Source organism: Mixophyes fleayi, chromosome 2 (assembly GCF_038048845.1).
Source record: "Mixophyes fleayi isolate aMixFle1 chromosome 2, aMixFle1.hap1, whole genome shotgun sequence".
Taxonomy (NCBI): Eukaryota; Metazoa; Chordata; class Amphibia; order Anura; family Limnodynastidae; genus Mixophyes; species Mixophyes fleayi.
In genome coordinates, this window is record NC_134403.1 from 265,173,664 (window position 1) to 265,201,193 (window position 27,530).

At 41.1% G+C, this 27,530-nt stretch overlaps 1 protein-coding gene across 2 annotated transcripts in view; it reads right to left on the bottom strand.

The window, feature by feature from the left end:
- Positions 1-1,368: 1,368 nt before the first annotated feature.
- The window catches only part of SLC45A3 (solute carrier family 45 member 3), a 42,424-nt gene continuing 16,262 nt past the window's right edge, over positions 1,369-27,530 (bottom strand). For both annotated transcript variants that reach the window (XM_075196146.1, XM_075196145.1), the window contains 4 exons: positions 26,328-26,760; positions 8,432-9,250; positions 7,964-8,229; positions 1,369-5,129 (listed from right to left, as the gene is read on the bottom strand). In XM_075196146.1, coding sequence (XP_075052247.1) covers positions 4,734-5,129; positions 7,964-8,229; positions 8,432-9,250; positions 26,328-26,496 — 1,650 coding nt within the window. In that variant the 5' untranslated portion in view covers positions 26,497-26,760 and the 3' untranslated portion in view covers positions 1,369-4,733. The remainder of the gene's footprint in view (positions 5,130-7,963; positions 8,230-8,431; positions 9,251-26,327; positions 26,761-27,530) is intronic.

A 27,530-nucleotide genomic window follows, 5' to 3' on the forward strand; every position in this document is an offset into this window, starting at 1 on the left:
AAGTCTGTCTTAGTTACTAACAGTGAAGATGTTGTGAATCCTGCATTTCTGCATTATCAGTGTGATACACATTTTTTGTGACTGACACTTGAAGACTCAAGAATAGAGGTTAAGAGACAAAGATTTTATCACGTTAAACAATATAATTTCCACTACAACCGACTCAAAAAATAACACAGATACTTAGCATTTAACACAAAATTTCAAACTCTTTATTTCCCTATTAATATATTATTACTTTTGGAAAATAAATATATGTGTACAAAAGAACTGTAACAAACATTTCTGCCCAAGACACTTTTAGCTGAAAGTCTAATGATTTGGAGCCGTAACTTTCAGTCAGTTTTTAATTTCTGTTAACAATTAACAATATTGTGCAAAGAAAACTAAAATAAAACAATCGTCCAGTGTAAATGAATAGTTTAACACCATATCTATCATATAGAAAACCACTTTACAGGGGGTGATTGCATTAAAAGAACTTCTTGATTTCTAATCGTAAATAGCATTAGTTTTATTTATTTTTTTACTTTTTTTAATAAAATGTAATTTTGGTTGCTTCTTTGCCCAGATGACCAGGCTATTGAACACATGAGTTATACAGTGGTCAATTAAATAAGTATTTTTCTCTACTGTAATAGATTTGCTGTAACTACAGCAAATAACTTAATCAATGTTTAAATATATTAATAAACAATAGTCCATTGGGATTGCCAACACTACATAATACTCAGGAGTCTGTTAAATTTAGTGGCAGCATCACTGTTGCTATCAGTCTGTATGCAATAGTCATAAACACATTAGGGCTCATTGTGAGTTGAACGGCTGCCAATTTTTTGCGTTCGATACGCCTTTCAGTAGTGTGTGCACACCAAAAATGTGTACATATACATCCGCATATAGATTTTTATATCATTGACTTGTGCTCCTGGAGACAGAAATTGTGACTGGGACACAAAAGCTGAGAAGTTCACGGAACTGCAAAATAATTATGCAGGGATACATCCACTGAATACATCCATTTATTGCAGGTACTGGAGTGCTGGTGCAACAATACTCAACACTATCTAGCCACTTCTGATTGGTTGATCAACCCCTGCAGCTGATTGTATGAAATCATTAGTATCCCTGTTATATTATATCAAGATGTCTGTTTGCATTACTTAACTGACATTTTTATTTAGAATATTTAGAATATTGCGATTTTATATTAAAATTGTGGGTTTCACATTTTTCAATAACTGTCAATAGAATGTTCTCTTTTGTTTATGTGATACTTCAGTAGATTATTGAATTATGTACAAAATGGCATTGGCGGAACTACCATTGGTGTGGCAGCTGCGGAGCACCAGGGCCCATGAACAGATGCAGAGGGTCGGAACTAGCGAGCTGTGGACCCTAGTACCCTCCTCCCAGCTTCCCTGCACCGGGGCCCACAGCTCGCTAGTTCCGCCTCTGCAAATAGAGTAATGCAACTTTAGCATTTACTACTAACACTGTCAAGTCAAATCACTACACTATCCTTAGACTTAAGTATACACACTTTTACGTCTGACATATGCTTGCCACATAGATTACGTTTTTGGAGCTAGATGCATCTGAATCATCATACCTATATAAGGACATTTTTTAATGCATACGTTCAGCGTTTAAATGCGTCCACCTCTAAATGAGCCCAATTGTTTTTTGAGTAAAGAGGCTCATACATTGGAAGATCCGAAAGACCCAAATGTTGATCAGTAGGATCTATGTTTACTAGTGTGTGGCCAAATTAGATTGTCCATGTGGCACTCAAGCTAAATAGCTGGGTTCTTTGAGGTACAATGAGTGCTGTCAGATTGCATTAATTGTCATACCACATTTTGTGCCAGTTTGATCAACGTCCCAGTCGATTGGTACTGGCAGCCCTTTTGGATCCATAGATCCTCTTATTTGTTTTAAAACATCCCAATAGCTGCCAAAATTGCAGTACATAAAATCAGATATTACAACCCTATATGTAGGAAGCTGGAAATGTGCAATGTGTAGGAGCCAGAGAGTCAGCAATAGGTCTGGTATTAGATATGCAATGCATATAGTTAGCCTATAACCCCTTAACGCTGCCAAATCAATAAATGACAAAAAAAGATTGTGGTATAAGTTTCTGCATTCAACTTTCACAACATTGTAGAAAATGAACTAAAATTGGTCAGTTGGAACAGTAGATAGACTTACTAAATTCTAATAAGTCTACCTTCAAACATGGAATCTGTACATTAAAATAATCCCTAAAATAAAACTTGCTGAATTTATCTGAAACAATATAACACATAAGTCTTCAATATTCAGTAAAACATATAATACACTACATCACATACAATCTAGACTTTTTCATATTAACATGGGTGCAACCTGTTGACAAACATATTTCAGATACACACACGAAAAAAAAAAAATTTTGTTACATCTCTTGCATATAAATGCATTTCCATTTCTCAACTTATATACTCTGAACATATTTCACTTCTACTAAGCAATATCATTGTGGAAAAAAAATGTAAACAAATAATTTTCATGAGATGTAAAATCATACATACTATACTTATATAAAACAGTATACCAAGTAATTTACTGGTATAGCAACTTTACAAATCCAGTTTGAGGTAATCTTATTTTCAGGAAGGAAAAATGGAACTAAAAAAATATTTTAAAGTACTGTACATTTTTTCTGTGCATAGATATATCTATAGATATATGTGTATATAGACACATTTACCTCCTTCATTTAAATATACTATATTTTAAAACTCTAATATTATTGTGGTTTCCAGTGGTCAAAGTGGAAATATAGAATGACGGTATGGAAAACGTAAGTGAATTTGATTTTTACAATTAAAAGCAGGTGAATTGGCGGTATGGTATGCCAGCCCACTTCAACCACTGCTTGTTTCCCTATGTATATTATTATCACATTAAACATACCTAGACTCCTTCTATCTTTAACGAGCAACAGTGTAAACAAGTCAACACTTGAGCCAGTAAACAAGTTTATCTCTATGTTTAATAATTTCTCTACCAACTTTCTATCAGTTATGCGCTCTTTATGTTTGTTGTATTTCAAGGAATTTTTACCTTGGAATTCACATAAATGCTGGTACCACATGTAATGACCGTTAGCCGAGCAGTGGTATGATTGTCCAATTTGAACACAAATGTAAGTTGTAAAACGGGACAAGATTCAGCCATTCAGCCCTGGTGCTGGATCACTGGTGTCTGTTAGTGCGGTTGGGAAATAAATCTTTATCGGGTATTGCGCCAGTAAATGGGCCCTAAAAAAAGGGTGATTTAGGGCCAATTACCTGATATCGCCTGCAGTATAGCAGTATGTGTGGTCAATGTAAGAAATATGAAAAACTGATATCAGATATGTTTGTGAGATACAACCTTTGACTAAGTAAAATGTATAGATCCAGAAGATATACACCTAGGCCCATTAGACTAATGATGCCCAATAAATGAATTGATACATACTGTACACATTGGACCTCATTTAGAGTCAGACGCAAAGTCCGTTTTAGGCGCATCCAACAAAAAAACACTACCACGCATGTGCAGAAAGCACCATATCCGCCTGCATCTTGGACGCAATTAACACTTACGACAGCTTGCGACTCACTACGAGAGAATGGGAGGAACGCTGAATTGTGAAGGCGTGACCATGTAAATACATCCTAGTCGCAGTGAGGCGCAGACGCAACACACGTCAAAACAGGGCTAAAGCTGTGCGGCAGGAATTAGGTGGTGCAAGCAGTTAGCTATCTGCTGGAACTGCTCGCAGCTCGATAGGGTATTACGAGTGGGACACGACTGGGGTTGCTTGCCACTCGTAACAACCTACCAAGCTGCGGCACACTCCCACTCCTTCACTTCTTACACGGACTTTGCGTCCAACTCTAAATGAGGTCCATTGTTTTCATGTATATCTGGCATATAGAAGATTCAACTATACTGCAGGTGGTTGTGGTTTCCGCCTTAAGATTACTTTATTGTCTTGTACATGCTTTGGCCACAATGATAATTCCTTACATTGGCAAGCGGTAATGGCAGGATGATGCAGCAAGAGGTGTCTCCTCCCCATGAAGGAACTCTAACCAGCCAGGTTGTGGTGTATGGAAATATAATCTATTTAAATCCGTTTTTTAAAAACTGAAATTAATCAGAGTTGTTCTGACATGCCTGAAAAGTAACCTAATGTGGTATTTGTGTGCAGTGGCAGAACTACCATTGGTGCAGCAGGTGCTGTGCACCAGGACCCATGGAGATAATGGGACTTGCTGCACGGGGGACTAGCGAGCTGTGGGCCCCAGTTCCTCTCCTCCCTATTTACCTGCACCGGGGCCCACAGCTAGCTAGTTCCGCCTCTGTGTGCGTTTAGTCCTACGTTAATAATCAACAGGTATATTGATAGTTGAAGCATTGCAGTGCAACAAGTGGGCATCTGAAATAAGTCTAGCAAGAAAGCATCAGGCAAATGTACATTTATAGGACTATCGATTCACAAACTCAAAATGGCCAAATATACCCTGGGATCGAAACATGCCCATGTAACAGTGATGTTGTTGTTTTTGTAGAGGTGCTGTCATTATTGGCTGGATCATTTTAAATGTAACACCAGAGTAAATCCACAAACCATAACCATAAATACCATAAATAATTTAACTTTTATGCAGGCACTAATAGCTTTCAAGGTTCACCTATAAAGGATTTGTTCTCACCATATCACTTTTGTCAAAGACAACCTTGGTGGAGAAATATATAGCTATGAAACCAAAAGCTGCAGCTAATGCAACATAGGCAGTGACTGTCTGTGTTATTTGTACAATGAAACCCAAGACTAAGGAGGGGACCACCTGTGACAGCAGGCAGGCACTATCAAGGATGGCCATATCCAGACAGATCCCATTGCTTGGGACATTAGGCTCTCCAATCGTGACAGACCCATCACAAGAAGGGCCAAGACACAAAGATGGGGAATGTGAAGGAAACAGCGGAACACCATTGCCATTTGGAGTCTCTTTTATGAATCCAGGCTTCCGTTCTTTTTCAGGTATCTCATCTTCAGCCATGTCCTTATATTTTGGGAGAAAGACCTGTAGGTAAATATAATAAATCTTCATATTTAGATATGCATCGTCTATTTTTTCTACTTTATAACTTACTTTATATATTATAGAAGTCCTGCCATTTTTTAGCTAAAGGACTATTACATAGTATATGTGTGTCAAAGTGTACTAGAATACTGTATGCAAATGCTGAATACTGGCTGCGGAGATAAACTCACGCTCGATTCCTGTCTCGCGAGCCCTATACATTCCATATAAAAACCTTGTGCAGATTAATACATGAGACACTTACAGAATAGAAGGAACATTTTCTGTGCTCCAGCATGAAGAGTCCGTCCAAGGAAAGCGGGATAAGAGAAAAGAATCACCATTGAGAATCAGAGATAGAGAGGAAGAATAAGCAAAAAGGATATTCAACAAGAGAATAAAATGAGGTGAACTTCATAAACATGCATGCTTGACCGAACAATGTGCAACTCCTGGATTAAATAACAACTACCATCTTCCTTGTACATATCATTATTTACAAACTAGCCAAATTCTAGATGGAAATACAGTGCAGTCCATTTTTACTTTACTTTCACACTTTATTTCTTCGGTCTTATTATGTTTACTAAGTACAGTGCTATTTTAGTTAATGACTGTTTCCTCTGCTCTATGTCTTTTAGGGGCCTATTTATCAAAAATTCCCCCCTTGTTAAATCACCGAAAACTGCTTTACCGTGAAATTACTATGTATTATTGAAGCATCGCAGCAGATAGCTCAGATATCTGCTGCTTTGCATTTCCTATCGTTTTTCTGAGCACTCTCCATAACAGTTTATGGGTTGTGCACATTACCGCTATGTATTAAAATCTTCCTAGAGAATTTTTTCTCCTTTGCTACATGTTATGTACACCATCTGAAGCTGGCGTACATTAACATAGCTGAAATCTTTTTGCAGCTGTCAGCTCTGCTCTGAAGAGCAGAGCTTGACAGTGCATGTGTGGAGGGATCATGTGATCCCTCCCTGTCACATGATGTACCTTTTGCCGCCCAGGATGTTAGTGCGCATGCACCAAGTTTTCGGTCGGCGCAGCGCACTAACAAAAAGAAGAAAAAAAAAAAAAGAGGAGATCACCACAGCTTTCACAATTGAGATGATCAGGTGAGACACTTCTAAGGGACAGCAGGTTATCGGCACTGCTGTCCCCGAGATGTTTTTTTAATACATTGCCGTTACTGTTCAATCCTTATCAAGGAGATAAGGATTGAAAAGTTTCAACTAAAAAAGACCTAAGAATAAATAGACCCCTTAAAGAGGTTTAACCGACAGATGTGACTAATGCAATCTGTCTATAGCATACATACCAACCTTTAAGATTTCTCCCCCGGGAGATCCAGGGGAGAAGTCATGTGACATGGTCTAGGAGGAGGGCGACATTGTTGCGTCACCATAGCCCCGTCCCCACTATAAAAAGTCGAAATTCGCGGCACTGAATGGAGGGGGCGGAGATTAATGACACAATTAAGTCCCGTCCCCTCCATTCAATGCCCTGAATTTTGGCAAATGTGGGAGCTTTGCCTACTCTTCCGGGAGTCTATGAGGACTCCCCGAAATTCGGGAGCCTCCCGGGAATTCCGTGAGAGTAGGCAAGTATGTTCTATAGAAAGCAGAAGAATACAAAAAAAACATAATATAACTACACTGGTATAGAAATACAGGTATTGCATATTTTTTTTACTTTGCAGCCTCTTGATGTCACTGCTTCCATTGCTATACATATAAAGTTCTGGCCTTCAGCCCTATGCTTTCTATTGATAACTACTTTTACATCTGCAGGTCAAAAGTAAAGTATATTTATTTAAAATATTTATCTGTTTATAAATAACCTTTATTTGGGTACCTTTTCATTTAACTAGGTATTACTGCAATAGAATATGCACAAGTAAATTAGAGTTGGACCCAATAAACATCATTGTCGAAGGGTGGGTGGTATGTAAAATTCAAAACGTATCCATGGTGTCAGATTCATAGATGAAAAATGATGAGAAATGATTGGGCATCAGCCACTGTAGTGCTTTTGAAATGCTTTACATGAAACTGATATGGAGAACAGGTTCTGCGATCAGGGTTTAGAGTAAGGATATACAAGCAGCAATATTTCAAGCTCTATACATAGAAAACAAATTTCAGACATCTTTATTTCCTAGCAATCCCAGGTAACCAGACTCCCTGCTATTTAGACTGGCACTGCCAGTTAGGTTGGTATGTACTGAACTGTAATTGATAAAATTATTAAATCATTAAACTAATCCATTTCTGGAGAAATAACAGTTTGTATGTGCAAAAGCAGCCAGGATTCTCTAAATACACTAACTGGCCTACATAATAATACATGGCAACAAGACTGATTTTGCAACTTAATGCAATAACATAAAACCACCTTTTCATTCAGGTATGGAATATGCTGTGGTACAACTATTTGAGAGCAAATAAAACAATCTTTTATGTAAGCACCAATATTCCAGATTAGTAGTTGGAACTTTAGAAGGGAAAAGTTTGTTGGCCTATATATAAAAGGATTATGCTAAATTAATTCATATTTCACTTAGGGGGTATATTTACTAAACTGTGGGTTTGAAAAAGTGGAGATGTTATCTACAGCAACCAATCAGATTCTAGCAATCATTTATTTAGTACATTCAACTAGAATTTGATTGGTTGCTATAGGCAATATCTCCACTTTTTCAAACCCGCAGTTTAGTAAACATACCCCTAGATATTTGCTTAGTACTTTGTGTGATAATATGACTTTGAGATCCAGATTAATTTACTGATTTTGAAATGTTTGTTTGAACTAAACAACTTGTGACTTACCTGTCGGTTATGATGATAAAGTGAGGTGAGAGTGTACGGCAGGATCTGCAGCACAGAGAAAGGGATGCCTGTCAAAGCGGCTGATGCTGTTATCATAATAATGTTATTAGAAAAGCACATGACTATTGCAGCAACAGGGAGGCAGGAGACACCAGTCAGATACACAGATCGAGTTCCAAATATCTTTACCAGGTGATCCATGGAGGACGAAAACACTATTGACGTCACAGACTGAAGGAAAAGGCCCAAACTTCCCATCCTAACTCCTAGCACAGAATGTACAAAGAAAATAAAGTTGAGTTGATTATAAGGATGCATGTAAAATAACTTGGTGACAGTGGCAATTTATCTCAAGAAGCAACGTCATGGCATTTTGAGGATACACAGACAGAAGGGAGAGAGGGAACATTGATTTTAGCAAAGCTATAGCAGCATATTACTAGCCTGTTGTAATACATTGTTACTGACCTTCATCATACCGAAGTCTAGCATCTGTCCCCGGCTCTGCTACTGGCACACCATGATATAGTCCTTCTCCAACGAAATCAGTGTAAAAGAGTGTAATTGTCATAAGACCCATCCAGGAGCATAGCTGTGCCACAAACAGACGAGACAGAGCTACAGGAACCCTGTATACAAACGTCCTAAATCGAGCCACCAAAGCACACACACTTCGCAGTGCTAGGGCCATTCGCCAAATCCTGTGTGGCACAGTACAAATTTGACATGTCCTTAGGCAAGCCCAGCCCATACCTGTGTGCTCCAAAGAAATATCTGACTGTCCAGAACTTGTCCTGATTTCTTCAGAAACAAAGAATGTGGCAAAGACACAGCCAGAAAATATAAAAAGTAGAAGTATGAAGAGACACTGTTCTTGCCCTCCTAACTGCTGTTCCAGCCAGCTGCCACTCCAGTCCACAGAAGGCAATAAATAACCAACGCATGCACCTATTCCAACTGTCAAGGCATACACTGAGAATGCTTTTCTGCAGGCCTCTCCTTCTGGGAATAGGTCAGAGAGCAATGCTTCCAGAGGAGTGAAGCATACTTGTGCACAAGAGTCTAGAAGCCCAATACCCAGCACAAGGAAAGCCACCTTCATGCCGGCATGATGGCGACCAGTTATACTGGCTAATTGGTTGGCATAAGGGATGATAATGAGGCTCAACATCACTCCAAGACATAAAAGCCAGATGAAGGGTCGCCGCCGACCAAATTTGCTGCTCCAACGGTCACTGGCAGAGCCAATTAGGTGCACAACTAAGAGACCAAGGATAGGGCCAATACCTAGAAACATAAAAAAAACAAAAAAGATTTCATTGAAAGGTCACCTTAAATAAAACCGTTACTAACATTTACAAATACATATGTAAACATTTCAGGATATGCTCAGAACTGAAAATATTTAAGATAAAGTTGTTATTATACATTAATAGTTTATTTGGCGTTTTTTCTTCCTCTCTGGCTTTTTAAGCCTTTTGAAGGACACATGCAAAGATAATCTTCCACAATAAAATGAAACCTCCTTCCATTGTCGTCTCTGAGACTTCTATCACACTGCTCCTCACCTATAAAACTCCTTTCCTTGTCCAGACTCTCCCCTAACTGTCAAACCATCTCTCAAAACTCACCTCTTCATGCGTGCCTAGACCCGCATGTCCAGTCCTTCTACTTCCTCCATCCACCAAATCTAGTTGTGTCACCTACTGTCTCTCATTGTCACCTGCCTCTAGAATGTAAGCTTTCATGGGCTGTGTCACTCCACCCTATGTCTCCTGTCAGTCTCCCGCGTACTACTCTGTTTTCTTGTCTTAAGCTAAATCCTCTGTTGTCTGCTCATATGGAAATGTACCTGTATTCATGTAAGCTATCATTTCTAGCCCATGTCTATCCATACATGTGTAAATATGCTGAATTATAACTTCCAGTAATTAACCACTTAAAATATATTCAGAAATGTGTACATTTCAGTGTTTATTTTTTTAACAGATATCACAAACTACGTTGATAAGGGGGATTTATATCACTGCTTATTGCGGCAATCAAAAATTACTTATCGACACAATGTACCAGAAAAATGCTCTCCACTAATGTGGAAAAAAGAGTACAAACAGTTGACCATTAATGGTAAAGCTGGGATCGAGCGATTTTACATGCGATTGGTGTTCCGATCGCTCTGTCCATGGACTGCATACACACTAGCCTTGTTTAGGACGATAAAGGGAAGAGCGGACGTCCCTTTAGCGACTTTTTACAGCCATGTTGTCGTGAGCAATGACTGTAATTTCGTACTCACTGTTGTGGATCGGTCGGAAGTTTATACACACTACACAGCGGAAACGAGATTGGAACGAAAATATAAAACGGTACGACCAACCAAATGAGGCGATAATCGCCCATTTTGGCAGACTTTTGACCATCGTGTCACTGCACACACTGACCCGACTTTTGAACGAGCGGTCGTATGTCGGCTGTTTGAGCCGATTATTGGACGAAAACAGAGTAGTGTCTACCCAGCTTTTAAGACAGAACAGAACAATAAACAAGTAAAACCAAGACTTCAATAGCTCCAAGCATAGCTAATACAGTGAAGTTGGAGGAGAAGAAATGGTATAGAGACAGGAGGAAAGAGGGCCTGCTAGTAAGAGCTAACATAGTAAAGGGAGGGCAAATAGACTGCAGCCACAAGGGGAGTCAGTAGAAGGGATCACGCGCAGGAGGATCAAGTACAGTGGAAGAGGGAAGAGATCAAGCACGGAGATGGTTAGGTGGATGGCTGGTAGACTTTGAGGAAAATATGAGTTTTAAGTGTCCGTTTGAAAGAGGACAGATTAGGGGACGGTTGTACGGAACGTGGGAGGTCGTTCTAGTGGACGTGGGCAGCCCGGAAGAAATCTTGGATTCTGCCATGGGGAGAGATGATCAGAGTATAGGAGAGGCGCTGGTCATTGGCCGGTCGCAGGAAGAGGGAGGAAGTGTGACTGGAGAGAAGGTTGGAGATATAAAGGGCAGTGGAAAATGAGAGGGCCTTGTAGGTAGAGATGGGCGGGTCCGGTTCTCCGAGAACCGAACCCACCCGAACTTTGGGTATCCGAGTACCGAGCTGAGCAGCTCGGTACTCTCCCGCCAATTCCGAATCCAAATCGAGGCCGAACGTCATTGTGACGTCGTCGGATCTCGGGACTCGGTTCTCGCGATACTTCAACTTTATAAATACACGCCTCCACAGCAATCCATCGCCATTTGACAGAGGGAGAGAGCAGGGTGTAGTCATAGGCTAATTAGAGCAGGGACAGAGAAAGAATACAATATTGTTCTTGCAATTGCTCTAACCAAAATCGCTAGTGCAGAGAGGAGGATAGAGGTTTATTATTTTTTCTTCATATTTGGCACTCCCCAGCGCTTTTGGGTTGTCCCCCATAATTGTGCATTAATATTTCTGGCTGTCAAAAGTCATATCTGTCAGCAGTATCTACTCAATAAATGTTAGCACTCCTCAGTGTTTTTGGGGTGTCCTCTCTAATTGTGCATTAATATTTCTGGCTGTCAAAAGTCATATCTGTCAGCAGTATCTACTCAATAATTTTAAGCACTCCTCAGTGTTTTTGGGGTGTCCTCTCTAATTGTGCATTAATATTTCTGGCTGTCAAAAGTCATATCTGTCAGCAGTATCTACTCAATAATTTTAAGCACTCCTCAGTGTTTTTGGGGTGTCCTCTCTAATTGTGCATTAATATTTCTGGCTGTCAAAAGTCATATCTGTCAGCAGTATCTACTCAATAAATTTTAGCACTCCTCTGTGTTTTTGGGGTGTCCTCCCTAATTGTGCATTAATATTTCTGGCTGTCAAAAGTCATATCTGTCAGCAGTATCTACTCAATAAATGTTAGCACTCCTCAGTGTTTTTGGGGTGTCCTCTCTAATTGTGCATTAATATTTCTGGCTGTCAAAAGTCATATCTGTCAGCAGTATCTACTCAATAAATGTTAGCACTCCTCAGTGTTTTTGGGGTGTCCTCTCTAATTGTGCATTAATATTTCTGGCTGTCAAAAGTCATATCTGTCAGCAGTATCTACTCAATAAATGTTAGCACTCCTCAGTGTTTTTGGGGTGTCCTCTCTAATTGTGCATTAATATTTCTGGCTGTCAAAAGTCATATCTGTCAGCAGTATCTACTCAATAATTTTAAGCACTCCTCAGTGTTTTTGGGGTGTCCTCTCTAATTGTGCATTAATATTTCTGGCTGTCAAAAGTCATATCTGTCAGCAGTATCTACTCAATAATTTTAAGCACTCCTCAGTGTTTTTGGGGTGTCCTCTCTAATTGTGCATTAATATTTCTGGCTGTCAAAAGTCATATCTGTCAGCAGTATCTACTCAATAAATTTTAGCACTCCTCTGTGTTTTTGGGGTGTCCTCCCTAATTGTGCATTAATATTTCTGGCTGTCAAAAGTCATATCTGTCAGCAGTATCTACTCAATAAATGTTAGCACTCCTCAGTGTTTTTGGGGTGTCCTCTCTAATTGTGCATTAATATTTCTGGCTGTCAAAAGTCATATCTGTCAGCAGTATCTACTCAATAAGTTTAAGCACTCCTCAGTGTTTTTGGGGTGTCCTCTCTAATTGTGCATTAATATTTCTGGCTGTCAAAAGTCATATCTGTCAGCAGTATCTACTCAATAATTTTAAGCACTCCTCAGTGTTTTTGGGGTGTCCTCTCTAATTGTGCATTAATATTTCTGGCTGTCAAAAGTCATATCTGTCAGCAGTATCTACTCAATAATTTTAAGCACTCCTCAGTGTTTTTGGGGTGTCCTCTCTAATTGTGCATTAATATTTCTGGCTGTCAAAAGTCATATCTGTCAGCAGTATCTACTCAATAAATGTTAGCACTCCTCAGTGTTTTTGGGGTGTCCTCTCTAATTGTGCATTAATATTTCTGGCTGTCAAAAGTCATATCTGTCAGCAGTATCTACTCAATAATTTTAAGCACTCCTCAGTGTTTTTGGGGTGTCCTCTCTAATTGTGCATTAATATTTCTGGCTGTCAAAAGTCATATCTGTCAGCAGTATCTACTCAATAATTTTAAGCACTCCTCAGTGTTTTTGGGGTGTCCTCTCTAATTGTGCATTAATATTTCTGGCTGTCAAAAGTCATATCTGTCAGCAGTATCTACTCAATAAATTTTAGCACTCCTCAGTGTTTTTGGGGTGTCCTCCCTAATTGTGCATTAATATTTCTGGCTGTCAAAAGTCATATCTGTCAGCAGTATCTACGCAATGGATTCAAAGCAGTCCACATATGATCTAAATGAGCAACCAGGTTCTGTCACCAGTCCTGATGTTAGTGTTCCCAGTACGTCATCTGGCCAAGGCGATGTCAAACAACAGAGTGTTTTCAAATTAGTGCAAAAAACAAAAACCAAAAAAAAATTTACTGTATTGAAGCGAAAACGAAGTGTAACTGAGCAAAAGTTAAGTGACGATAAAAAAAAAATTGCAAGCATGCCATTCTACACACGCAGTGGCAAAGAGAGAATGAGGCCTTCACCTTTGGCTATTAGTGGCAGATCCCAAAAAGTTACCCAGCCTACAATTGGTGCACAACTACTGTTACGCGTCAAAGCTGAGCTGCAAGATACCAGTGAGGCATTACAGGAGAATATTTGCTCTGATTCACAAATGACAACAATCCCTGTGGAGAGTCCATCCAACAGTGGGATGTCTAATCGTGAGCATTCTGCTGATGTGTGCCTTAATAGCCCGAGTGTAGCCGGTGATACCCAAATTGAGGATGCCACTTTGGAATTAGAAGAGGATGAGGGGGAGATTTGTGTAGGCGACGAGGGCGCTAATGAGGATGTTGATGAGGATGAGGTTGTTTGTGTAAGTCCTGCACCAGTGGCAGCAGTTCTGGCACGTGACAAGAAAAAGGCCATTGTCATGCCTGGGCATAAAACAAAAAAATCCACTTCTTATGTGTGGAATTATTTCTACCCAAATCCAGACAACAATTGTATAGCCATTTGTAGTGTATGTGAAGCCACAGTCAGTCGAGGGAGGGACCTTAACCATCTTGGAACCTCGTCTATGTTACGCCATTTAACGAGAGTTCATGGCAAAGTGTTGGGAAAAGCTGAAAGTTCTTCCCAAAAGAATACAAGCACTCCCTCATCAGCTAAGACCCTCCGCTCACCGACATACCGACGGCCACAAAATACACCCACCACACCATCCTCATCAATATCCTCAGTAGCGCTCGGAGTTAGCCCGGCATCCCACTTAAGGCTGGATGACTCCGGCACTATTATTGATTCCTCTGAAGAAAGCGTTAGTCCTGCTGCTGCTGTTGCTGCTGCTGGGGGTGAATCGTCATCCCAGAGGCAGGTGAATAAAATGAGCAGTCCTACATTTCAGCAATTAACTGTGAAACAATCCTTTGCGAGGGGAAGCAAATATGACAGCAGTCACCCAGTCGCCAAGCGAATCACAGACGCCATGGCTGCAATGTTAGTGTTAGATCTGCGTCCAATCTCCACCATAAACGCAGCTGGTTTTTCACAGTTAATTGAGGTTTTGTGTCCGCGTTACAGAATTCCATCGCGACACCATTTCTCCCGTAAAGCTATTCCACAACTATACCAAAAAGTGTGTAAAAATGTAGAGCTTGCGCTGAAAAATGCCATTCTGCCCACTGTTCACTTAACCACAGATATGTGGACAAGTGGAAGTGGCCAAACCAAAGACTATATGACTGTGACAGCCCACTGGGTTGGTCATTCACCTTCACCAGCAGGAACAGCAGCAGCATGTACACCACTACGTAACATTTGTCACAGGCAGGCCACTCTTTGTATCACCGGCTTCACTAACAGGCATACGGCTGACAATTTGTTACGCAAACTGAGAGATGTGATTGATGCATGGCTTATACCACTCGGACTCTCCCCAGGGTATGTCATTTCAGATAACGCCAACAATATAGTGCGAGCATTACAGCTGGGTGATTTCCAACATATTCCCTGTTTTGCTCACACCATCAACTTGGTGGTGCAGAGCTTCCTACGAAACAACCGTGAGGTGCAGGAGATGCTTTCGGTGGCCCGTAAAATTTCAGGCCATTTCAGGCATTCAGCCACAGCATGTAGGAGATTACAGCAGCTCCAAGAGCAGTTTAACTTGCCCTGCCACCAACTTAAGCAAGAGGTGGTAACTCGGTGGAATTCCACCCTGTACATGCTTCAGAGGATGGAGGAACAGCGCAAAGCCATCCAAGCATATTGCACAAGTCATGACATTGGGAAAGGAGGGGGGATGTATTTCACTCTTGCACAGTGGGGAATCCTTTCAGTGCTGTGCAAGGTGCTGAAACCATTTGAAGTTGTGACATGTGAGGTCAGTGCAGACTCTGCTAGTTTGAGCCAAGTCATTCCTTTAATTAGACTATTGGAAAAGCAGCTTGAGAAAATGAAGGAGGAGCTGAAAGCAAGCAATTCAGCAAAGTATGTTGGCCTTGTCGATCAAGTACTTAATTCGCTTCACAATGATCCTCGAGTTATTAAGATCTTGAACTCGGATCAGTACGTTTTGGCCACTGTGCTTGATCCAAGGTTTAAAACCTACATTGAGTCTTTACTTGTAAATGAGCGAGATGTGAACTTTTGCAAGGAGCTATTGCTCAGCAAGTTGGCCGCTGAACTGGGCCTCGGCTTGACGACGTGTCCTCCTTCACTTTCTCAAGCTGTTGCTCGTAAAAAATTAAATTTCCAAAAAAGAAGCAGGGAAGACACAGGGGGCAGACGAGAACAATTTAACATCTGGGCTGGTTTGAAGGATTTTTCAAAAAAAAGTGTCACTTTGCCCATAAGTCCATCCAATATGAGTATAAACATGCAAAGGATGGTGGAGGATTACTTTCAAGAGGTAGTTGATATGGAAATGTCAGACAGTCCCTTTCCTTACTGGGAAGAAAAGCAAGCTATTTGGAAACCCATGTACAAACTTGCTTTGCAATACCTAAGCTGCCCACCCTCCAGTGTGTACTCTGAACGAGTGTTCAGCACAGCAGGGAACTTAGTCAGTGATCGCCGTAGAAGGTTACTTCCCAAAAATGTGGAGAAAATGATGTTTATAAAAATGAACTACATCTTCCACGAGGAAGGCCTTCACCATCCAAGACATGCAAGCACTGACTGTTCTCTAATGGCGGATTCAAGCGGCGATGAATTGATAGTCTGTGATGATGACGATAACACTGATGAGGGTGAGGATGAAGCTGAAGATGATGCCGATAACATCTTTTTAAAACTTTCTATGTAAGTGTAGGGTGCAATCTACCCCCAAAGAGGAAAGGGACTTGTGGCATTTCCATATCACATACCATCTTGAAAGGCTGCTGTTAGGGCAATTTATCCTTAAGGGTAGGGTGTCATAGACAGAGTGACCCTAAACTGGCTTTGTCCATTTTTCATAATATTGTACAGTCTATAATGGCTGAATTTTTTAGTATTTTATACAAGTGGAGGGGGGCCTAGAGAGACAGAAACCAAACTGGCTTTCTCCATGTCAATTAATATTGTACAGTCTATAATGGCTGAATTTTTTAGTATTTTATACAAGTGGAGGGGGGCCTAGAGAGACAGAAACCAAACTGGCTTTCTCCATGTCAATTAATATTGTACAGTCTATAATGGCTGAATTTTTTAGTATTTTATACAAGTGGAGGGGGGCCTAGAGAGACAGAAACCAAACTGGCTTTCTCCATGTCAATTAATATTGTACAGTCTATAATGGCTGAATTTTTTAGTATTTTATACAAGTGGAGGGGGGCCTAGAGAGACAGAAACCAAACTGGCTTTCTCCATGTCAATTAATATTGTACAGTCTATAATGGCTGAATTTTTGGGTATTTTATACAAGTGGAGGGGGGCCTTGAGAGACAGAAACCAAACTGGCTTTTTCCATTTCTTTACATATTTAACTATAAGTGTAGGGTGTAATATACATTCAAAGACGATGGCTGCATTGCCAATATGCATAGATGGAGAGGAAGACAATCTGTTTTGTGTGTAGAATAGGCCTACCAACGAAGAATTAAACTGTTTTTTGGGATGATTTATTACCTCAACAATTAGATTACTTGTCTCTAAAACAGTTGGAGCACTAAATTGGGTTAATTTAGGCCCAAAAACATGGATTTTCCCAAAAAATAGCAAAACAAAACCAAACAAAACCAAAACCAAAACCAAAACACGCAATGGAGGTTTTGCAAAACCAAAACCAAAACCAAAACACGACGGTAATCCAGATCCAAAACCGAATCCAAAACCAAAACACGGGGGTCAGTGACCATCTCTACTTGTAGGTGAGGATGAGGCATTTGAAAAGGATTCTGAAGTTAAAGGGGAGCCAGTGTATGGCAAGGTAGAGATGGGAGGCAGAAGAAGTGCAGCATGAAAGGAAGATAAGTCTTGCAGCCACGCTGAGTATAGAGCAAAGGGGACGAGGTAGTAGTGAGGGAGTCTGGTGAGGAGAAGGTTGCAGTAATCAAGATGGGAAATGATGAGTGCATGGATAATGGTTGTGGTATCATCCTGAGATAGGAAGGGCAGAATGTGGGCGATAAAGAGAGGGAAAAATCAAGGGTGACGCCCAGGCAGCGGAAAAATACTGGTTAGTGAGGTTTAGAGGCTACTAGCCTTTGGGGTCTGATCATGCAAGTATATATTTTAAAAGTCCTGACAGATTAATGCTCTATTATTATCTCAAACTTAAAGGGGCTACATAGCCAACGACAATAGAAAAAGTGACGAGCACCAGACTTGTAACCTTCCACCACTCTATTATAATCTGAATATTGCTGAAGTGAAAAGGAATCACACTGTAAACAATAAATAATATAAGAACACTAGCAGATTTTCTGTTCTAGATCTTCTAACCATTGAAATGCATCTTTGTAAGTTCTTTGCACACTGGAATATAATGATGAAGACATCTCAATATTGTTTCACAGCAACTGAATTTCTCTCATAACACTCTGTTGAATCAACCATAACACTTCACATACTACTCAGCACTTAAAATGCAAGACTATTACAGCTGTAATATCACCGTGGAGGGAATATAGGTCATACTTACCCTTCAACACCTATCAATGCAGAATTAATTTGTTTGTCACTGATTGTAGCTGTTGAAGAACTTTCTCAGAATGTTACTATATTTACCATAATTTCTACATCTAGAGAACGCCTGGTATGAAAACAGTGGTAAACTTGTCTTAGATTGACGAGAAAGTTTACTGTACTCTACTAGTGTTTGCCTGCCTCTGTTTTGCATCTCCACGTGTAAGTCACAAGTCTAAGACACACATAAATCACAATTCCAAAACAAGGAAAATATCCTAGCAGCATATTGCAAAGGGACAAACTTGCTAGTTTGACTATAAACTAACAAAAAAGACAATGTGCCCCAGCTAAGCTACAGGCCTCTGACAATGGGACACTGTGCTCTTTGATGACTCCCATAAAGGCAAATCAGAGTTTATCCTGTTGATAATTTTCCAACTTCTGAAAACACTCATAATTTATACAGGTATCAAATGAACAGAGTAATGAAAGCAGTGGCAAATTAACTTAAAGTTTGACAACATCTTCAGCTGACTTAGGCTGGGTACACACTACAGAAAATTTCTAGCGATGCGATATCGTTAATGCTTTTACTTGAAAGTCCTGATCGGCATGCCGATTCATGTGTACACACTAAAGACGTTTTACACCAGGGGTGTCCAACCTTTTAGCTTCCCTGGGCCACATTGGAAGACGACGAGTTGGTTTGGGCCGCACATAAAATACACTAACACTAACAATAGCTGATCATCCAAAAAACCATATAAAACATAGTTAACATATTAAACTTACTTGGAAATGAAGTTAGTAAGAGTTAGGAAACCTGTTGCAGAATCATGATTAAAGCAGTAGTCCCATTACCAGCTGCAATTTAACTTACCTGCATCTGCCCCTTAGTGGGGTTCGGGGAATTAAATGCCAAAAACTTTTTTTTCCTCTCTTTCTGCACCCATGAATCATTTTTTTTATTGACCAGTTTGAAATGGTCACCCATATAGGTAGCATCAGGAGGACTAATAGAAATCTTCAGAGATTTAAAGATAGGGTGGCGGGAAAAATGGCTCATGGAGCAGCCTCTGATGAGGGTAACAGTGGGTGATATTTTCACCCTACTCAGCACTGCACATTTAAAATGGTTTCAAATATTAAAAATACAATCATTTCTTAATATTTATATTAGATACATACAGAGAACACAGCTAGTTCATAATTGCATGGTGCAGAAAGTCCAAATTCAGAGTAACAACAATAAGATACTGGATAATCTTTCACTGCTGCTGATAGTTCGCGCGGGTGACTCCTCTGTGCTGCACTACGCAATGGATGTCGGGTGTGATGACATCACCCCTGACATTCACTGCGAGCGCTGCACGGAGGAGGAGACCAGGGAGGGAGCCGGAGCGCCAGCTTACGTGACCGCAAGGTAAGTATTTATTTTTTTTCCGCAGGATTTTTTTTTTCATTAACAGCGCTGCCCCCTTGCCACAACCAAAACTCCTGCTGGGCCACATTTACAGGCGTGTTGGACAACCCTTTTTTACACTATTTACCTTCAGATCTGTGCTCTCAGCTGTCATAAGCATTGGCTGAAAAGATTGTTACACTGTAAACTCTATGGAGATCTGCCTACACTACTGGTCGTGAGTGCATATACACTGCAGAATTTACCCGACATTGTTCCATCATTTATTATAGAGATTTTTAGATTGTTTATAAAATCAAACGATATAATGAGCTTTGGAACCATAAAACATGATTGTGGGAGTGTACACACTACTGTAATATCAGATCTAACGGTCGTTTATCATGTGATTGACACGATAATTGGGTGAAAAACCTGTAGAGTGTACCCAGGTAGACAGGTAGGGCAAACCTCAAAACAATGGTAACATTTCCCAAACTTTTATAGCTATTAACAGTCTTATCATTTATATTATCTGATAAAGATAATACATTTATGAATGCAATTTTTCAAAATTTCATATGGCAAACAAAAAACTCATGCTAGTTAGTATAAATTTAAATAAAGCTGCATTACAACCTGAGAAAATATTTTTGTAGGTAGCCCCTCTCCCTAAAGAAAGCCCCAAGACTGCACCATGTAGCTAGTTTTCCCCGGGTCTCTTTTATTTCTCTGACAGCCAAGGGAATGGTTAGGAGGTTAGGTGTGAGCCAAAGAACCAATCACAAGCCACAATCAATGGGTTGTGGCTTATGTTTGGTCCATCCACTCACAGCCACTAAAGATTGCAATCTTTATTTATTCTCTGGGTCCTTAATACTATACTGATGGAGCCACAGGGAAAACAGCTGCATGTAGCAGCTCCCAGGACTCTGGCTTGGGGGCAGCTACATCTTTCCTAAGTGATAATGTAGCTTTACGTTAAATACAAGATATAATAAAAGGTATCAATTTTCCAAACAGCCTTAATTATAATTATGGCACCCTGTTACGATGTTATGTAAGTGACTGGTTGCATGAAAGATATATCACAAACATGAGCTGCCCTGTAAACTATTTTAAGTAGACCTTTATTCTTGTCCACATGGAGAACATGATTTATAATTAAGACACAAATATCACCTCAATAGCTATCATACTCTGTCTATCCATGCTGGGAATTACAGTTTAGTGAACTATTCCTTCACGGAATGGGCAAAAAGAGGCATAAGTGTTACAACCCTGTCTGTTGTTTGTACCTAGCAGCAGTGCCTCATACCACCAGAGGTGCTACTGTTCTGTTCCTGAACTTTTCTACGTGCCTGAAGGAGTTAATCTCCTTGTATTATGCCTGATTAGAACTGCACCTGTTGCACTGCTTTAAGTACCTGCCTCTAGCTGTGCTCTGGGCAGTTCATCCGTTGTTCCTGGCTGCTGCTAACCTGCTCCTGTTCTGTTTGGTATATACCTGCTGGATTGAATTTCTGTGTGTGACCCCTGCCTGTAACTTGGACCTTGCCTGCTTGCCTGAGACCCCGAATCGTTTGCCTGTACCTTGGACCATGCTGTTTTGCCTGTTGCCCTGACCTTTTGGACAGGCTTCTGGACCTCGCCTATTTGCTTGATCTCTGCCTGGCTATTTGGATTTGTTTGTCTGGTCTCTATTTGATCCCTGGACTCTGTCTGCTTTCCTGGACAGCCTTGTGCCTTCTGGACTGGGGTAAACTTATTATACTTGTTCCTGCCATTTTACTATACAGTCTCTTTTGGAACCTGTTATCCGTGGATTTGAGTTATCTTTGTTAATATATTTACCTGAATAAAGACACTTTGCCTTACACTCCTGTTGCTCTTCGTGAATGCACTGGGATTCATAACATGATGAACTGCCATACAATCTGGGCCTGCTGATTGCACGCCCTCTGTCTTAGTCCTGGAATTCCTAGTGTTTTTGCATTGAACTCTGTGTTTGGCTATTAGACATGTCTGTAAGTTCACAATTACAAATGCTGCAAATGGACATTATTCAGCTCTGTTACCAAATCATACAAGGATCTACTTTACTCCAAGAACTGCTTAAAACTCTTCCTGTAGTTACAGCACTAATTCTGATTTTAAAGCAACAAACTCCTCTAATGAAAGCATGCAGACCGCAGAGAATCCTCCTAGAACTTTTTCTGACATTGGTGCTGCATCTATGGTAATGCCAGCGGTCTCTACCATTCGGGATTCTAAACGACCAAGCTACCTGCGTCCCCCTCTCGCTGAGGAGGAACAATCGCGCAGAAGGATTGGTAAACTATGCCTCTACTGCACCAGTGGCAAACATTTCTTACAAAGCTGTCCGCTCCGCAGACCACAACATCCTATGGAGCAGCCTTCAGTATGCTCCTCTCCAGACCCTGGATTGTTCTGCACGTCACCTCCTGTTGCTTTACTTCAGCCTAATCTGCCAGTTCCAGTTGCCACCTGTCCTGCGGTGCCAGTTCCAGTTGCCGCCTGTCCTGCGGTGCCAGTTCCAGTTGCCGCCTGTCCTGCGGTGCCAGTTCCAGCTACCGCCAGCACTGAGTCTCCGGCCATTGCCTCCTGTTCCGAGGTGCCAGCCTCTGCCTTCAGTTCTGAGTCTCCTGCCGTTGTGTCCGGTCCTGAGTTCGCTGTGTCCGGTCCTGAGTCCGCTGTGTCCGGTCCTGAGTCCGCTGTGTCCGGTCCTGAGTCCGCTGCCTCTACTCCCGAGTCTTCAGCTCCAGAGGGGGCGCTGCCCTTACAGTCTGCTCCAGAGGGGGCGCTGCCCTTACAGTCTGCTCCAGAGGGGGCGCTGCCCTTACAGTCTGCTCCAGAGGGGGCACTGCCCTTACAGTCTGCTCCAGAGGGGGCACTGCCCTTACAGTCTGCTCCAGAGGGGGCGCTGCCCTTACAGTCTGCTCCAGAGAGGGCGCTGCCCTTACAGTCTGCTCCAGAGAGGGCGCTGCCCTTACAGTCTGCTCCAGAGAGGGCGCTGCCCTTACAGTCTGCTCCAGAGAGGGCGCTGCCCTTACAGTCTGCTCCAGAGAGGGCGCTGCCCTTACAGTCTGCTCCAGAGAGGGCGCTGCCCTTACAGTCCCCTCCCGAGTTGCCTGTCCATGCGGTTCAGCCCGAGTTGCCTGTCCATGCGGTTCAGCCCGAGTTGCCACTCTATGCGGTTCAGCCCGAGTTGCCACTTGGTGCTGTCTGCTCTGAGGCATCTCACAGTGCTGTCTGCTCTGAGGCATCTCACAGTGCTGTCTGCTCTGAGGCATCTCACAGTGCTATCCAGTCGGAGTGTGTCCAGTCCGAGCTTCTCGTCAAGTGTGCCCAACTTGCAGTCATAGCCGGGGACTCCTGCTCTACCGTCCCAGCCGGGGACTCTCCAGAGACTGCTGCACAAGCTGGGAACTCTTCAGAGTCTGCTATTGAGCCTGAACGCCCAAAAGCTTCTTCAGAAATTTCAGACCCTCCTCCAGCCTTCTTTGAAGAAGACCTGAAACAATTTTCTTTAGTCCTTCAAGTTTGTATGAAGCAATTTGAAGAATTTCCAGTATATTTCTCTGACCAATTTAACCAAGTTGGTACGATTATCATGAATTTCAGAGGGGAGCCACAGACTTGGGCTTTTTCCCTTCTTAAATCTGATGATCCCATTACCCACAACACCATTGACTTTGTAAATGCAGTCTGTCAGAAATATCTTCCACCTTCACTAAAGTCACCTGATCGGGGTCTCTCTATGCCACCTCAGTCTCAACAAGCATCAACCTTGGTGACTGGCTTTTTGGGCATACCGCCATCTTATAATAGAATAAAAGGTCCATTCCCGACCCTTGGCTAGGACTCAGACTCTGAAAGTGAATTTGTTGAAGATACACAAGACTTAGTGGAAGAACTTGCCAATTCTTCTTTTGCTTTTGAGGAATTGGGTCTTCTCTGTACTCCTTTGGAGAAGAGCCCAATTGGATCTTCAGGAAGATCCCATAAAAAGAAAAAGAAGAAGAGGAGGAAGACCTGAAGGGAGCTTGTATGGAGCGTCTGGAATCCGCTCCTTAAAGGGGGGGCTATGTTACAAACCTGTCTGTTGTTTGTACCTAGCAGCAGTGCCTCATACCACCAGAGGTGCTGCTGTTCTGTTCCTGAACTGTTCTACGTGCCTGAAGGAGTTAATCTCTTTGTATTATGCCTGATTAGAACTGCACCTGTTGCACTGCTTTAAGTACCTGCCTCTAGCTGTGCTCTGGGCAGTTCATCCGTTGTTCCTGGCTGCTGCTAACCTGCTCCTGTTCTGTTTGGTATATACCTGCTGGATTGAATTTCTGTGTATGACCCCTGCCTGTACCTTGGACCTTGCCTGCTTGCCTGAGACCCCGAATCATTTGCCTGTACCTTGACCTTTTGGACAGACTTCTGGACCTCGCCTATTTGCTTGATCTCTGCCTGGCTATTTGGATTTGTTTGTCTGGTCTCTATTTGATCCCTGGACTGTCTGCTTTTCTGGACAGCCTTGTGCCTTCTGGACTGGGGTAAACTTATTATACTTGTTCCTGCCATTTTACTATACAGTCTCTTTTAGAACCTGTTATCCGTGGATTTGAGTTATCTTTGTTAATATATTTACCTGAATAAAGACACTTTGCCTTACACTTCTGTTGCTCTTCATGAATGCACTGGGATTCATAACAATAAGATCAACTTTGGTAGTTCACTCATCCAAAATAACACTGTCATATCCACAAGCCACACAGGCACCAAAAGCAGTGATGAGTGTCTGCATAATAGCCAATTTAGCAAAACCACAAATAATCTACAGAGAACACATTCTTTTACAGACAAATGAATGACTGATCTGTCACTAAACCAACTGATATTTCCTTAAACATATACACTCAAGCAAAATACATCCTGGAAAGTTTCCCGATTGCTCAAGCACAACTTTAGATACAAAAAATAGATATGGGGAATTAAGGCTCGTAAAAATTACTGTATAGTGTACAATGCTTATAATTAGACAGATATAGAATGGTCTGCCAATTTTTGGCAAATTTTTCCTTCACAGAATGGGCAAATAGGGGAATATTCAATTAGCCACAATGTTCGGAGGTACTAAGGTACCTCAACATCGCAGATTTCTCCTAACAACAAAAAAAGAAAGGGGCAAAAAGAAATCCGCAATGTTACATCACTGCCAAGTGCCATTGCGACCGTTCCAGAGGCAACTAGCGGCTAATTGACTATGCCCTTTAGAGTCATAAGATCAATTAAAATAACACTGTCATATCCACAAGCCAGAAATAAATCTGATTTCCTCCAAACATTAACTTTAGCTTTCCTGCAAGCCCAAAATTATTCCTGCCAAGTAATGAAATATTTTTGTGATGTTATCAGTGGTCAAAGTGAAAATTTAGAAGTGGTGGTATGGAAAATGTAAGTGAATGAAATGTTATAGTTCTAAATCAAAGCAGTAGGAGAAGTGGCAGTATGACATACCACCAGGCCACTTCGACCACTGAATGTTATTATAAATTGGATTTGATTCTATTCTGCAGACACTTACTCCTAAATCAAAAGAAATTTTACATTACATTTAATGCTTTACATTATAAATGTTTATGTACCCCATTGGAAATGTTTCTACAAATTTTTCATAAAGCATGTCTCTCATTACTTAATGGAACTATCGACATGTAGCCTAATTAAAATGACATGTTGTACCTTGCAATCAATTAAACTAATAAATACAGTTATCTTACGCTGGAGTAAAGGGGCTCTTTGAAATGTAGCAAATTCCATCTCGCGGTCTCTGTCCCTGTTAGAAGCACATCCCATAGTCACCAGGCAGCTACTGGTCAGCGCTCAGGAGACGTGCTAGATTGTTGCCTGCGATACAATAGAGCAGCCCAGGTGGCAGAGTAATGAAGAGAGAGGCGGGTAATCGGGTAATATCGCATCCTGCAAGACCCAGTCATTATTGAAAACCAGGGGGTAAATGTATGAACATGCGGGTTCTTCAACACCCGCGTGTTGAGCGTGTTCGGCGATTAAATTTCAAGCGGCGCTGCATTGTAAAGGGAAACTTACCTTTACAATGCAGCGCCGCTTGAAATTTAATCGCCGAACACGCTGAACACGCGGGTGTTGAAGAACCCGCATGTTCATACATTTACCCCCAGGTCCCTTAGCCAGAAAAATAGACTATAATACACGCTATACCACGTTGAAGCGACCGCTGACACAGCCACATGCCTTTATAACAGCCTCATGCCCACCATACAATGTGCCATTGTACAGTCATATTCAGCCTCATGTCAACTGTAACAGTCACTGAACCAGGTGTAAATGTGAATATATCAGAAACATACACTAATTAGATTTCAAATGCTATTTAAAAAAACAAAAATCTGTAAAGGTGACTAAAGGGGTGTGGGGTGAGTTTAAGTGATAGGCAAAAGGTCCTGTGCCTTCTGGCTCCGGAGATATATATCTGGCCCTGGCATAAGCCCTGAAAACATACACAGCATTTTTAAATGTTTTCTCCTAGTAAGCTGTAAAAAAACATTCAATGAGCCGTTTACTGTAGTTTAGGCTTTCACGTTGTCAAATTTTATAAACATTTCTTTTTTGTTTATAAAAGATAGAAGAAAAATATAATCAAGATAAAATACAAAAACATCAACCCAGTTGACATATGCTATAGTTTACATGGAAGTTTGAAATCAAAATAATGTGGAAATTTGGCATACGATTATAAAAATAGTACATAACTTGGTATGTGTGTAGTTAGCAAGTTTACATACCTAGTACCATGGTCATGAATTTTTCCTCCACTCCCGCTTCAAGCAGCAATGGTGGCACAAAGGTGACCCCTGCTGCCAGGCACACTTCCAGACCACATGTCAGAGAGTTAACTAGAATAAGCTGTGCCCGTGGACTGCGGAGGTGCTCACTGATCCCCACCTTCTGCATTATGACAACTGCTGTAATGAGTTGTTTTCACTTTATTTATTTTATAACCCACTGATAAATGTGTGTTGCAGAGTAGGACACCTGCAGCTCTGGCAGGGCTTAGACAAGCCCATCTCTAAGGCTGAAATCCAAAAGTTAAGTTGTGCTTCTTCCTTTTCGCCTTTCTCCCGTTATTAAGATAAATAGTTGAGGAACTGGAGGATGCAAGATGTAACTGTATATTTAAAATTTCATGATATTAAATCCAAGATAGGTAACCATCACCTGGAAAAGAGAGAACAGGAATTTTATTACCATGTATATCTGCAATATTTATTCACTTGCTACAGTTAAGAAAATTAAATATAATAAAGGCAAACAAGGACAACATTATTTACTTTTCAAACAATGTTATTGTTATATGAAAATACAGATGGCAACATTCATAGCCTTGTTAGTGCTATGTGGTTCATTTCTCACAGTAGGTACATCCTCAAGTTTTTAAACATGGCTTTATTCCTTTAGAAGTGTGACCATTACTCTTTAAGGGATTTCTCCTGTGTCCCTAGATTTCCACAACCAGTATTTGTTTTGGCAAATGGCATCTGTGGACTTAAATCTCCTGGTGTCAACTGGGGAATTCACCTTTTTTTATTTATTTTACAAATACTATGTATTGAAAGCATCACAAGCAATACAAGTGAAGGTTACAGTATCACAATATCAACAAATATAAATGCATGAATACAAACAAGAGCTGGCAATGCAAACCAACAATATGGAGAGAGAGGGTATGCTGAGGGCCAAAGAGTGCTTGGGGTCGGGGTGGGGGGTTTATGGGGGGAGGTGGGGTATGCCACGTGGGTGAGAGCATCATTGCTTTTGTAGGAAAGACAGAGACCAAATGCACATTATGGGCCACATGTTGAGTTGAACAAAAGTCCAACTGATCAGCGCAAAAAGTACTTTTGGCCAAGGATCTGTCTCAGTTTGCACTCCGACTGAGACAGAACTCCCTCTTACACCTCTCTGCGCTTAGAGAGGCGGAATGGGGA